The sequence below is a fragment of the Squalius cephalus genome, assembly GCF_949319135.1.
Source record: "Squalius cephalus genome assembly, chromosome: 2".
NCBI classification, from domain to species: Eukaryota; Metazoa; Chordata; class Actinopteri; order Cypriniformes; family Leuciscidae; genus Squalius; species Squalius cephalus.
The window spans coordinates 630,327-645,985 of NC_137123.1; the positions used below are offsets into that span (position 1 = coordinate 630,327).

The 15,659-nt window shown below is 39.6% G+C and overlaps 1 protein-coding gene across 1 annotated transcript in view; it reads left to right on the top strand.

The window, feature by feature from the left end:
• Positions 1-15,659, top strand: part of LOC307154769 (integrin alpha-M-like) — a gene marked incomplete at its 3' end in the record, with an annotated part of 79,544 nt that overhangs the window by 57,274 nt on the left and 6,611 nt on the right. The window contains exon 20 of the mRNA XM_079864856.1: positions 15,362-15,503. Within this exon, the coding sequence (XP_079720982.1) occupies positions 15,362-15,503 (142 nt within the window). The remainder of the gene's footprint in view (positions 1-15,361; positions 15,504-15,659) is intronic.

Below are 15,659 nucleotides of genomic sequence, written 5' to 3' on the forward strand. Positions count from 1 at the left end.
CTACACCTGATAAACGGTGGCACAGCATAGACACTAGGTTGTTGATCATCTAAAAGACTTGTGTGGCAAGATCCATTTCCATTTTCTGAGACGTCCTTCAACTTTTTCTAAAACATTGTCCCAATTTTTCCACACAAAAGTATTATCTCCAAGATAAACACCAAGATATTTAAAACCACCCTTGTTCCAAATTAACCCGGCAGGTAAAACAACACTGTAAAAAATGTCCGTAGTTTTAACGGTGAAAGACTGTAAAATAGCAACGGTAAAAAACTGTAAATTATGAAATGTGAAATTACCATTGAATTAACAGTTAAATACTGTTAATGTAAATACAAGAAAGTGTTGTTAATTTTACATTCTTACTTTGTAAAAACTGCATTAAAAAACAATTAAAACAACAGTAAAGTACAATAAAACAGTATACTGTAAAATGTCCGTAGATTTAAAGGTAAATGATTGTAAAGCAGCAACGGTAAAAAACTGTAAACTATAAAATATGAAAGTACTGTAGAATTAACAGTTAAATGCTATAAATGTAAACACAATAAAATATGATATATTTTGCATTATTTATTTGTAAAACCTCAGTTAAATCCCTTAAAACAAAAGTAAAGTACACAAAAATAAATAAGCTATTTACCTAATTACTGCCTCAGATGCATGCTGCCAGAGAAGTTTTTACAACAATACAGCAATTTGTGTACCATGACATTACATGAACATTTGGCAATGACGCCTAGATTCAGAGTGGAGTTAATGAACTCTTTCTCTCTCTCTCTGTCTCTCTCTCACACACAATATATATATATATATATATATATATATATATATATATATATATATATATATATATTTTTTTTTTTTTTTTTTTTTTTTTTGGAAGCTCAGTCTTAAATTGTTTCGATTTTTCAGTGGCTCAATAGATGTACAATACGTGCAATTACGCTGCATAATATAAAGAAATCATGTATTTATTAAGCATTTTGTGTTTTAAAGTTATTGGCCAATGTCGTTTGACTTGTCCAATCAGCACTCAAGACGCTGCATCGGGTACGCGCATTTTGAGATTTTCAACTGGCGGTTTTTCTCTGAAACAGAAATAGGGAACAACGTGCAAACCGCGACAACCTTCTGACATCATTTTCCTCATGAAGTCTGTCAGGTAAGCACAACTCATTCTCAAACTCATTCTGTAATTTCAATGATTGGTTTAGTCATTTGAATACAGCGTTTGTGAGGTAAAAAGCGTTATTTTCTTATCTTTAACGTCATGACTCACATGACGTGAACCTGTTGGCTGTATTGATGGTAAAGTTTTATCTTTTTTAATATACAGCCATTCATTCAAGTCATTAGAAAATAACGCATTTGCTCTGATTGCTTTGATTTAAAATGATTGTGCCGTTCCAACTATGGCGAAGCGAACTTGCTTAAACGACATATCGCCTCGATTATCACTTAAGTTCACGACGAGTGAGATTTGAATACATTAAAATGTACACTTGCTGTTTTTGTAGTTTAATAGTGCAGAGTCTGAGGGAATATGTTCTGCACTGCAGACTGCATCGCAACGAACCTCGCGCCATTTTCAAATGTGTCGCAGGTGATTGCAAACAGTCCTTTTCGAAATACGGAGCATTTAAGAGCCATTTTTATCGGCGCCATAACAGCTCTACTGCTGCTGTGACTGCACATGCAGTGGTTGATAAGGATTTAATTTGTAGTGTTTCACTATGTAGTTATAAGTGTCAGGATGTGGCTAGTCTTGTTGCTCACTTAAAGAACCATATTAAGGAAGGTCGTGCAGTTCCAGTAAGAGGGTGCAAAAGTGTTTTTCACGTCATGTCCTCTTTTACCTCTCATATGTCTAGGAAGCACAGGAACTGTTCAGTTAACAGCTTTACTGATTCACATCGGCCTTCTGCATCAGAGATACTTTCAGTTACATCAGAGCAGTGTCCTGATGACCTGGATGCAAATACAGGTGAGTCTGAAGTAAGTGAAATGGGCTCATTTCAAAATTTTGATGATTTGTATTTAAGAAATGTGAGCCTGTTTTATATGAAATTACAAGGACAGTTTCTTCTTCCAGCTTCTACAATACAAAATATTGTAGATGAAATGCAAAATATTCATGAATTGGGACAGACATATACTTTTAGTAAGCTACATTCACTTTTGCAGAATTTGTCATTACCTAATGAGACTATTTCTCAAATCTTTGCTACTGTGAAGGAATCAGACTTGTTTTCTGTGTGTCATAAAGGACCAATGCGAACAGAGTATTCAAGGAGTCAGACCTTTAAAAAAGTGTTTCAATACGTTGAACCAAAAAGAATACTTCTAGGTAGAGATGAGAGTCTTTCACATGTACCTGTGAAAGACACATTGAAGTGTCTGCTGAATTCAGATTTTGGAAGGAAGTGCATTTCAATGCACCTGCCTGAAAAAAACTCTGCTGATGTACTTTGTGATTGCTCAGATGGCCAAATACTGAAGTGCAGGAATTTCTCTCAAGACATCCCAAACCTCCAGCTACTGCTCTATCAGGATGCTTTTGAGGTGGTCAACCCTTTAGGGTCTGCACGAAAAAAACACAAAATTTTGGCTGTATACCTTTCTCTTGTCAATTTGCCAGTTCATCTCAGGTCAAACACAGAACATATGCAGCTGGTTATGTTGTGCAGAGAAAAAGACTTTAAAGACTTTGGCCATGAAAGTGTTTTCTCAGAGCTAGTAACAGACCTGAAAGACCTTGAGGAAAATGGAATTGCTTTGTCAGATCAATCTATTATAAAAGGCACACTTTACTGCATTGCCGGAGACAATTTGGGATCCCACTGCATAGGTGGATTCACTGAAAATTTTAGTCAGTCAAGCTATTTTTGCAGGTACTGTCTAATTACTAAACAAGAATTCCAGAGTGTTGACCCATATTTGTGTGGTCCACTGCGCACTGTTGAAAACTACAGTGCTGTTGTTAACCAATTACAGACCGAAAATGAAACCATTCAAGGCATAAAGTTTGATTCAGTTTTCAACTCTTTGAAGAACTTTAAAGTTTGCCAACCTGGCTTGCCACCTTGCCTTGGTCACGACATTTTTGAAGGCGTGTTGTCTTACGATGTTGCTCTTTACGTCAAATATTTTGTTAAGAAGAAGTGGTTCACATACCCAATTCTTAACCGTCGAATCAGGCAGTTCAAATACAATGGTTCTGATGCATTCACAAAACCTTGTGAGTTAAATTCTCATGGACCTAAGCTAGCTGGTCAGGCCATTCAGAATTGGAATTTTTTACGTCTTCTACCTGTAATACTTGGTGATAGAGTTGTGGATCCTGCAGATGAGGTTTGGCAATTAACTCTTCAACTAAAGGACATTGTTGAACTGATTTGCGCTCAGAAAATTTCGGTGTCACAGGTTGCATATTTGGATGTTCTCATCCAAGAATACTTGGAATCTAGAAAAGCAGCCTTTCCAGAAGTGAATCTAAAACCAAAACATCACTACCTTCGACATTATCCAGGTCTGATACTGAAATTTGGTCCATTGATCCGATTATGGACAATGCGATTTGAAAATAAACACAGTTACTTCAAAAGATGTACCAGACATCTGAAGAATTTTAAAAATTTGTGTCGCACACTTTCTGAAAGGCATCAGTTGTTTCAGGCCTATTTGACATCTGGATCTTGTCCCCCATTCTTACAACTGAAAGATAGTTCCCCATTTTATTCTGAGCTTTACAGTGAAACTGTCAAAGATGCAGTCAGTCCATTCAAATTCAGTGAAACACAAACAAGGGTTTCTTCAGAAATACAGTATAAAGGAACTGTGTACAAAAAGGGCCAACTGTTTGTCATTAAAAATGAGGAGACAGTGGAGTTTGGTGAACTTATGCTCATGTTCATCACAGAGGAGCATGTTGATTTGCTGACCAGGGTGTTCATAGCAGATTTTCTTCCTGAGTATCATTTGTACTCTCTACGAAACACCAGTAAAAGGGTTCAGTGTCTGAACATTGACCACTTGCCTGATTATTACCCACTGTCATCTTACATGTTGCAAGGACATAGGGTAGTTCCACTGAAACACAGCATAGTGTCTCATTAGATCAATACAGGCTTGCATAGTTGTAACATTGGATTGTATTGATAAAACTAGTTTAAAACTAAAATAATGCAATTCTAACTGATATTTTTGCATTATTATATTTCACTCTTTGTTGTTTGCACAGCTCAACACACCTAACATGTATGACAAAAATGGTATTTCTGATATAGTTTCGACAACATCAATCTGTTACAAGTTTCCTCTATTGAACATAAAAGAAAACACAAAATGTGTCACAAAAACTTTAAAAGTCTTTGGTTATATTTTTCTTTTCTTTTTTTTTTCATTGGAAAATATATTTTATCTTCAAAAGAAGAAAGATACTCATACAGGTTTGAATTGAAACAGTTTAATTGTGCTCAAATGGGCCAATTATACCTTTAATTAATTTTAGAGTCACCAAATATATATATTTTTTTCTCTTTTCTAGTCATGAATGAATCGGAGCAAAGCAGTGTAACCACTGCAGTTGCTAAGATTCTCAAAGATATTTCATCCTCGGTGCTACAGTCAGTGGTGGAGACACTGAACTCACTTGGAGTATCTTCACCTGAAGATTTCCGATATGTTCAGGAAGCAGATCTCTTGCCAGTATTACGACCCATTCAGGCACGAAAACTTGTATCTGCCTGGAGCCAGAACAGTAAGTACATTTCATTTTTATAATGAAATATAAAAATGTAAAAGTTTTCTTAAATTGGTTTCATAAGTGATCATTTTTTACGTTTGTCCTTTTAGAAGAAAGTTCAGATAGCTTGCCAAGTTCTAGAGAGAGCAGCAGTGGCACACGGTCCTCTTCATGCTCATCATCACCATCCCCAACATTTGGCAAGGCTTCCACGGTTGCTTCTGACTGGGCTGACAATTTTAAAATACCATGGGAGAAGTTGCCAGAAGCATTGATGCAATGTTTAGAAAGGCAGAAAAGACCAACCCCAAGATTGCGACGAGATATGGTGAAAATTGTTGTATCCGAAATGATGAAGATGTGCGAGTCTCCAAGTAAGCAAAACTCTACAGTCATTGCCAAAAAGATGGTGGCCAAATACCCTGCATCCTTGCAGGATGTTATTGATGGTGATATAATTGGTGCAGGGTATCACTCACTACTTAAGCAGATCCAGAATCGTGTAGAAAATGTGAAAAGGACCAATGTTCCGAAAATCCGAAAACGCAGCAGAACAGAAGACTCTGACACAGAGGAGATTCCTGCTGAAAGAAGGGCAGCGGTTCAAGACACTTACGGCTGTGTAAATTGGAATGTAGAATTTATGCCGCTGAATGAGACCAAAGAGAGCCAGCTGGAAAAGCAAGAAATGATGAAGATAAAGTCTAAAGCAACAAATTTTGACTCAGAAGAAGTTAGCACCCTCCTGAAAGCAACATACTACACACAGCGCAAAGACATAAACAATGGAGCAAGCATACAACAGCTTTGTGAGAACTGGCCATTTCTACTTCAAGAGGTTGGTATGTGTACACACTTCAAGCAGCTAACTGGAATTGATCTGAAGGAGATGTTTCTTAAAAGCTTGGATAAAAAAGGACAGCGGCTCCTGAACTTTCTTAAAACAGTTGGTGCAGAAAAGAAGCCCAAAGTTATGCAAACTGCTGCAAAACTAGATGTTTTGAGGTGTCAACCTGAAGGATGCAGTGAGGATTTGAAAGATGTGGTGCTTCTTCTGCTTGCCTACTTTGACGAAAAGGAAGAAGTGATGTTTCACTATGTGGAAGAGTCTTGCCTGGTTGAAGATGTGGATGTAGACAAGTTACCAGCAACACCCTGCATCATTGTCTGTGGTGAGTTTGAATTAATAAAATTGTTATATTTTACAATTTAAAGGATAGTTCAATATTATAATTCTGTAATTTACTCAAATTTAATTTGTTCAAAACCTGTATAGATTTATTTGTTCTGCTATATATTATTTTGAAGAAGGCTGTTAACCGAACAGTTATGGGTGGATATTGACTTTATTAAGCAAAAGTGCCCCACAACTGTGTGGTTACAAACATTCTGCAAATTTTCTTTCTTAGTGTTTAGAAAAATAAAAAAAATGTATACAGGTTTTGTTTTACTTGCTGGTGAGTAAAAGATGACATTAAAGGAGAACTCCGGTCAATTTTAACATTGAGCTCATTTTTTTGTACATTTGGAGTGCTGTCAATACAGAGAACAACGACAAAAATCGGTGTTGCCTACACCGAGTTATTCTATTTTTAAAATTTGCACCCTGTTGACTTCAATGGGGCAAGTACTAAACCTGCTTTTAGCCTCTTAACATCCTTGATGTGTCATTACAAGTGCACAGAAAATGTGAGTGATTCCTTCTGAGTGAACACGAGTGAGTCTGACTGCAGTAGATGTGAAAGAAATGTATAAAAATGATGTTATTTAAGCCAGCGCAAATACCTGTTTACATCCTGTTTTCGGGTGAAGTCCAAAGTAGTCGATTGCAGAGTTCACACGCATAGGTTTAATACCTATGATCATGCGCGTGAACTCGGCAATCGACTACTTTGGACTTCAACCGAAAAACAGGATGTAAACAGGTATTTGCGCTGGCTTAAATAACATCATTTTTATACTTATCTTTCACATCTACTGCAGTCAGACTCACTCGTGTTCACTCAGAAGGAATCACTCACATTTTCTGTGCACTTGTAATGACACATCAAGGATGTTAAGAGGCTAAAAGCAGGTTTAGTACTTGCCCCATTGAAGTCAACAGGGTGCAAATTTTAGAAATAGAATAACTCGGTGTAGGCAACACCGATTTTTGTCGTTGTTCTCTGTATTGACAGCACTCCAAATTTACAAAAAAATTAGCTCAATGTTAAAATTGACCGGAGTTCTCCTTTAATTACTCACTATCATGTCATTCCAAAATGAATATATTAAGACCAAAGGCATTTAATTGTTTGTTTTTGTCTATAGGCACCTCATGCTACACATCAAAGCTTTTCATGCTGAGCATCGACCAGAAGATTTCAACTCCGCACATTTCTACGTTTGTCGCACCAATTTGCATGATGTTTAGCAGTTACTACTGTTTTAACATCCATTACCCTTTGGAACTTGGTTCTACTCTGGAATTCATACAAAGGTAGGCATTAAACCATTTTTAACACGTAATTGCACTTTACAGTAAGGTCTCATTTGTTAACGTATGGTAATGTATTCACTAAAATTAACTGACAATGGGAATTACATTTGTAACAGTTCTTTGTACATTGTTTTGGTTAGAAAAATAAAGTTGTTCATTGTTTGTTCATGTTAGATATTTTTATCATTAGTTAATGCACTGTGAACCAAGATTTGTACTGTTAACTTAATATGTACTTGTACTATAATATTAGTTCATGTAATAAAAAAAAACTTTTTTTTTTTTTTTTTAGTGAAGTAATTTGGTGAACTTTATTCCATCTGTATTTATGATCAACAAAATGAGTGATTACATTCTCTTTTGTAGGTGCTTCTTCAGCATAAATCCAGAGAAGGGCACCAAAGTTGAGTCAAGAAAAAACAAAAAACAGCTTCCAGTGAATCCCAGAGTCCTTACACTGATAGCAGACCTTGCTGATCACGAATGGAGAACAGACTAAGGTTGGACAAATCTTATTTGACAGATGTCTGAGGATAACATTGGCAGTGATGATGCTTTTCAAATTTATACTGGAAGATGCTTTGAAAATGTTGACAATGACTTGAGAATGTTGAAAATGTGTGAGCCGTCATCTTAGAAATGTATCTTTTCCCAATATACTGCTTTGTACTTTTGGTATGTTTGTTACTATACCAGTAATTATTTGAGCATTATTTGAGCAGTGAGTACTCACTTTTGCATTAATAATTGAATGTCGCTATAATCGCTACAAAATCTTTTTTTCTCCTTGTATTTCCTTGATTAACCACATGCCATTAAGAGCATAGAATACTGTTCAGATTAATGAATGTTGCCTTCTGGTAAATACTGTAATAATTCAAAATGTTTATTCTGCAAAGTCAACCTGCATACATTTTCCTGCTGTTTTAAGGAAAATAATATAGTTGTCATGGTTATTGTTTGTGGTATTAAAATAAAAGGTATATTTGCTTTCCTTACCAGTTCTGGGTGTTATTGAATAATATACCAACTTTCACTTTTCTGACAACCACAGCTGCCAGTTTTTATTGTAAATTTTACAGTTCACTTAAGTATGGTAATGTACTATTGGTAATGTACAGTGTACTAGTACACTGAAAAGTGAACTGTAAAATATACGGTAAAGAACTGGCGGCTGTGGTTGCCAGAAATCTACCGTAAAAAATAGTCAAAATGTTTTCCTGTTTACGGTACACTTAAAAGTGAACTGTAAAATTTACGGTGAAAAACTGGCAGCTGTGGTTGCCAGAAATCTACCGTAAAAAATACAGTCAAAATTTTCTTTGTACCGTAAACGGATAAACATTTCCACTGTAATTTTTACGGTAGATTTCTGGCAACCACAGCTGCCAGTTTTTTACCGTAAATTTTACGGGATTTTTTTTACAGTGAAGTTTTCTGCTTAACTCATCAATGATTGTTACAGCTTCATTTTTCCCCTGTTAATCTTAGCAGAGGGCAATACACCAAGCACATTAATATTTTATACAAGGGTGTCAATATCTTCTTGTTTTTTGACAATGACAACAACATCATCGGCATAAGCAGATTTAAAAACTGTTTCACATCCAGGAAGGTTTACGCCCAAAAGAGATTGTCCTAATTTGTGCAGAAGAGGCTCTATGGCCAAAGAGTACAGCATGCCAGATAATGAACATCCTTGTCTAACCCCCCTCTGAACTTTAAAAGGAGCACTTAAATTACGGTTGATCTTTAAAATACTCTAAATGTCACTATGCAAGACTCCAATCATGTTTATAAGGCCAGAGCTGAACCCAAACGCATCTAACGTTTGCCACAAAAGGCTATTGAAAGGTTCAAGAGTGTAGAAAACAGTGCCATCATTTGGCAGGTCACATTTACAGCAGCCATAAACCCGAGTGCGCAGCTCAGCTGTTCCCCTTCAGGGACTACTGCTGCGTGTAATCGCAGTGGGAACACCTCCAGCGTAGTGCGTCTGAAGCATGAATGAAATCAGTCCAATGGCGAGACGGAACGTAGTAGGCGGGTGACGTCATCGACCAGGAAACTAAAAAGCACCCCAGAATCACAAGCGAGACAGCTTCTGTTACTTCAGCAGCGCTCTGTGTGAATCTATGTCCCTGGTGTTTTTTTGTCTGTCTTAGAATTTGCTAGGCAGGAGTTTTCACCCATATATATATGAGTGAAAACTGAAAGCCGAGGCAGAGCGGCGGCTCGAGTCACGAGGTTCGCAAATGGATCTGGCAGAGGGGTTTTAGAGACGGGCTTCGCCTTTTCTCTGCCTTCACCTGCCAGGTCCAGTGTCTCATCTCGGGGCGGAAGCACGCTTTGCGGTTACTTCCACCCCGAATGAGGCATCGGTACTGCAATTATCCAGTTCTGAGGAGCTGAATGTTGTAGTTATTGAAATAGACTCGCCACTTCAATGTGTAGAAAAACACACGCACAATAATGAAGTTTTAGAAAACAAACTGTTGAGTCTTAACTAGCTAAAAAGCAGATCTCGCGCTTGCTGAGGCAGCGCGTAGATGGCAGCATAAAGAATCAACGGCTTGGATCTCGCGTTGTCGAGGCAACGCGTAGATCCGCAATTTATTTATAATGTGGAGGAAACTGAGCTCAAGGAGTTTCCCTTTCTCTCTTATTCCTATTATCACAACTAAAATGTGTGTTTTCAAGCTATGATTTTTTCTGTATTCAAATATGAATATTCAGCCTGTAATTCAGACTATGAAATACTTTGTTACTGGCTGTATTTAAATTTGAGATTTAAAAAAGCTATTTAAAATACTATGCACTTTCTAAAACCCAATGTTTATGGTGAGGGCACACGCCGAGTGCTTCGTGCCCTTTCTAAAATCTATGTTTATGGTTTTATTTAATTTTGAGAAATTAAATGAAATATCTTTCTGGCCTTTTAACTGCATAAAATACTATGCACTTTCTAAAATCCATGCTTATGGTAAGGGCACGCGCCGAGTGCTTCGTGCCCTTTCTAATATCAGTACTTATGATAAAACGGATCTGAGGACTGTTATTATCTCTAAGTAGGCCAAGGAGCCCTGACACTAGTAGTGTAGGGCTTCTGAGGGTACACCCCTCCTTGGGGAAGATGGTTTCCACCTTATTATATGGTGCCCGTCTCCCCTCGGTGCCCTCAGGGGGGTCGTTCTGCCAACCCCGCCTTCATGCCGGGGCGCAGAAGGTCCCAGCGAGTTTTTACCCGAGGGTTGCTCGCTCCCTCCGAGGAGGGCTCTAGAGTAGTCAGGCCAGTTGTTCCCTGCCGGTGCGCCGCTTCAGGGCACTGTGCCTGCTGTTCAAAATACACCCCACCGTGGGGAAGACGGTTTCCACCTCATTATACGGTGCCCGTCTCCACTCGGTGCCCTTAGGGGGCCGGTCTGCCAACCCCGCCTTCATGCCGGGGCGTAGATGGCCCCAGCGAGCGTTTCCCGAGGGGCGCTCGCTCTCTCTGAAGAGGAGTCTAGAGCAATTAGACCAGTTGTTCCCTGCCGGTGCGCCGTTATAGGGAACTGTGTCTGCAGCTTGACATATTCCAGAGGCCAGCCTTGAGAGGCTGGCACCCTAGTAGATTTTCTAGTGGAGTGGAAAAATCTTCCCAATGTGTCTCGTCCGCCTCGGTTCAGAGGGGTCCTTTCCACTGTGGTGGGCCCCGAGCAGGCTCTGGTGATGGAACAGGAGGTTATGACTCTTCTGCAAAAAGGAGCTATAGATTGGGTTCCTCCTCCCAGCAGGGAGTCAGGTTATTATAGCCGGTACTTCATTGTTCCAAAGAAAGACGGGGGGTTGCGTCCGATTTTAGATCTGCGTCTTTTAAATCGCACTGTAGGGGAGCTCAAGTTCAAGATGCTCACTCTCAAACAGATCGTGTCACAAATCAGGTCCGAGGACTGGTTCGTCACGATAGATCTGTAGGACGCCTACTTCCATGTGTCTATTCTTCCTCAACACAGGAAGTTCCTGAGGTTCGCTTTCGGGGGCGAAGCGTACCAATATCGGGTTCTTCCGTTCGCCTAGCATTGTCCAACGTGATACCTTTTGGCCTCTTGCACATGAGACCGCTACAGTGGTGGCTCAGAACCAAGGGGTTCTCCCCGAGGGGAAATCCGTTCCGCACGATCATGAGTTCGCGACGGTGTCATCGCACCCTGATCATGTGGAAAGATCCTTGGTTTCTGTCCCAAGGTCCTGTGTTGGGAGCTCCTTGTCGTCGCGTAATGCTAACGACGGATGCCTCTCTCACGGGTTGGGGGGCGATCATGAGTGGTCGCCCAGCTCAGGGTCTGTGGCAGGACCATCATCGTCTATGGAAAAGCATAAATTTTCTAGAGATGTTGGCAGTGTTTCTGGCTCTGAAACACTTCCTCCCAGACCTAAGGGGCCACCATGTTCTTGTCCGAACAGACAACACATCGGTGGTCTCTTATATCAACCATCAGAGGGGTCTGCGTTCTCGCCCGCTTTACAAACTGGCACGTCAGATCCTTCTATGGTCCCAAGGGAAAATTCTTTTGCTGAGAGCTATTTATCTCCCGGGGTATTTAAATCAGGGGGCAGACATCCTGTCGAGGCAGGGGCCGAGGCCCGGGGAATGGACGTATGTAACCCTAGTTCCCCGAAGGGACGGACGCTGCGTGTCCTGCCATGCTCCCGGCATCCCCTTGGATCGCTTGCTTCAGTAACATCAGAAGCTGTCTCGCTTGTGATTCAGGGGTGCTTTATAGTTTCCTGGTCGATGACGTCACCCGCCTACTACGTTCCGTCTCGCCATTGGACTGATTTCATTCATGCTTCAGACGCACTACGCTGGAGGCGTTCCCACTGCGATTACACGCAGCGTCCGTCCCTTCGGGTAACTAGGGTTACATACGTAACCTGGGACGTTTATACATCAACCACAACAGCCTGACAGAGCTTATGTGTTCAGTGGTCTGATAATATAATTCACATATTAAAGTGTGGCAATACATTATATGTAAATGATATGATGTCCTGCACCTGAGCCCAATCTGGGTGTTTGGGATGTGCACACCAGTTTTGTATTTTTGATTCAAAGTGAAGCAGTCACGAGACAAGACTGGAAAGCGAGGCTTTGTTTTACGTTGATCACAATTAGATAATTCCCACCAACACGACAAAATGGTATAAAATAAATGATTGATTTAATTGCTATTCGCTGACAGTAAAATGAGATCAAATCCTGCTCTGGCCTCAATGAGGGGATTCATAATCAGCCAGAGAATCTGTAATGCTGATAATCTTGGCCGTGTAATGAAAACAATCACACACACACACACACACACACACACACACACACACACAAACCGCAGGAGTTCTGACTCTGATCCAAAAGGAGTGACTATGACGGAATAAAACAGGAATCTCCCACAGACCAGCTCAGAAACATCAGGATGGAGACGCACAGCTGGATTCTCTTCATATGGGGTGAGAGGTTTATTTATAACATATAGATCATCCGTAAAGTTAATAATGCTACGGTTTTATCATCTTCTGCTTGAATTGAGATGCAGATAAAATTAACTTTTATTAAAGACCAGTTCATTAAAATCCAGTTTTAGTAATAACTCTCATTTATTGGAATGGGGCATGGAATATAGGCTTAATTTTGGCGGCCGAGATCTGCTACGATTATTTGTTTTAATTAAATCCTATAAATTATTAAATGGTAAATACTCATGTATCACATCTAGGTTCAGAGGATGAAGAGAATGATGAAAAAGGTTCCAAAGCAAAGTATTATTTTACAAAACAAACTCAAATAATCCAATATGAGAAGCAGGTAACGTGCAGCGTTTAACAAGACACAAACAATACAAGCACAAAGAGGAACTTAAATACACCATGATGATGAGACAATGACGAACACAGGTGATGATTAATGAGTGTCCAATGAAAACATAGGACACAGGTGACTGACAAATGCAAACTAAAAGTTCATGAAAACTAAATTAAACCCAGACCGAGACAAGAAGTTAGATATCTGTATTAATGTACTATATTCAGACTTTCATCCAGACCGTGTTTATTTGTCTAGTTGATATTTGGCTGCATTTAATTTTGAGAAATTAAATGATCATCTGACTTTTGAGGAGTTAGATGTCTGTATTAATATACTATTCAGCCTTTCATCCAGACCATGTTTACTTGTCTGATTGATCTTTGGCTGCATTTAACTTTAAGGAATTAAATGGTGAAATTCCCAAGGAGAAATGTATAACACCTCATCATATGGTGCCCTTCTCCCTTCGGTGCGCTCAGGGGGCTGTTCTGCCAACCCTGCCCCCTCGTGTGCACAGCGATCACCAACGAGTTCTAATCTCAGTGTCCGCCCGGAAATGTTGCGGCAATGAAAGACTCGCCCCCTCCGAGGAGGGTTTTAGAGGAGTCAGTTCGGTTGTTCCCTGCCGGTCATCCGCTTCAGGGTACCGAATTGGCTCCTCAAGTTATGTCAGAGACCAGTCTCAAGAGTTTGGTTCTCTTAGTAGATTGGGAGATGGGGGATCAGGGCGGCGCTCTCAGCCGAAGTATTCTCAGGGTAAGACAGATCTGAGGACTGTCAATATCTCCAAGATGGCTTCAGGGAACAGGTCCTGATGCCAGTGGTGTCAGGCCTCTGAGGGCAGTGTCCTCTGGGGGGAAGTGGTTAAAACCTCACTATACGGTGCGCATTTCGCTTCCGTGACCTCGGGGAGTCATTCTGCCAACCCATTAACAAGAAATTAAGCTTCAACTTATGACGTTTCCAAACAGCTGCAGCAGTAATGACTTTATGAACTTCTTCACTTATAAGATTGATAATATCAGGGAGAAAATTATAACTATGCAACCGTCTACTACAGTATCGCATCAGGCAGTGCATTGTAGTCTCCCTGAGGAAAAAATTTCTTTATTCGTTGCTATAGAAGAGGAAGAATTTACTAAACTCGTTAAATCATCTAAATCTACAACATGTATGTTAGACCCTATACCGACTAAGCTATTGAAAGAGATGCTTCCAGAGGTCATAGATCCTCTTCTTAATATGTTTATAAGCAACTGAAAAAAGCACAAATGTCAGGGCATGTCAGAACATCTCAAGGACCCCAAAAACACCTTAGACCCCAGAGGGTTAAGCATGTCAGAGGTTCTGGGCTCTAATCCACCCTAGATTTTTTGTCATTAAAATCTAAGAAGTAAAGAGCAGGGACGTTTGTGTGCATTTTGTTTTGTGATTTCATCGGCAAGAATAGAGTCTCTGCAACAGCGAAAAGCAATAAACTGAAGTGCTCATCTGAGAGTGAAGAGAAAGTTCCTTTGCTCAGCATGACTTCAAAAGCAACCCATTCCATGCCAGATTGCCTTGTTTAACACAAACGAACGTCAGTTGGATATGTTTAATTTGCATGAGGTACATCGATGTAGCAAGATGTTTCAGAGTGGTGGGGAAAATATCGACCCTGGCAAAAAGTAGTGGGGACATGTCCCACACGCAAATTACACCTATGTTGACGTCATTTCTAACAAAATACGGCCAAAATTAACTTAATTTCTGGAGTTTGAAACAGCTTGCCAAAGCGAACTTTCCAGAAATGTTTCTCCAGCTGGTAAACACCTTTCGGACTACCAGTGATCTCTGGTAATGACCTTATAGGTGGATGTGACTCTGAGGATCCGCCTTCTTTGAGGTGTAAATCTTCTCTGGTTCATATTCATAAAAAACATCACTCTCAGGATGTTTACTAACAGTTAGAGGTATTTCAAATGAACCCCTAAGCAAAGAACAAAAAATAACTTTGATATGGTATATCGGGGCCTTTAAGGATATAAGATTCTTCCAATTTACTGTATAAAGTTTTAAAAGCTCTATGAAAGTTTCTGTTTTATATGTTATTAGGTGCCGTTTCAATGGAACTGTAATTCAAACAACCGCTGTGTGACCGATCTGAAGCTGAACTTTAGTTTTATGTGAGTAACAACCGATAAATAATGACTAATGTTAAATGTCTGTAAATGATTCTGAATATTTCCATTCTTCTTGATTTGAAATAAACATGAGAATGTGATGAAGGTTCTGCGTTTGGTTTGTTCTTCAGGAACGACACATTAGTGGTGGTGAATCAAGCTCATTTCACTGTCCTCGTATCGCTGGCCAACCCAGGCGACGACTCCTTCAACACCAGCATAGTGCTGCACTACCCAGAAGGCCTCTCGCTCTCAAAATTTGACACCGTTAAGGTACCGCTGTCCACACATCAAACTATTTGAGTGAATTTGAGTTGAATTTGAGTTGAGAGCAAACAACAGAATTGTAGAAATACAGAATTATAATTCAAATTTGAATATAAGAAAGTAGAATCGAAAAAAATTAAATTCAAAGAAATTAAATTGTCT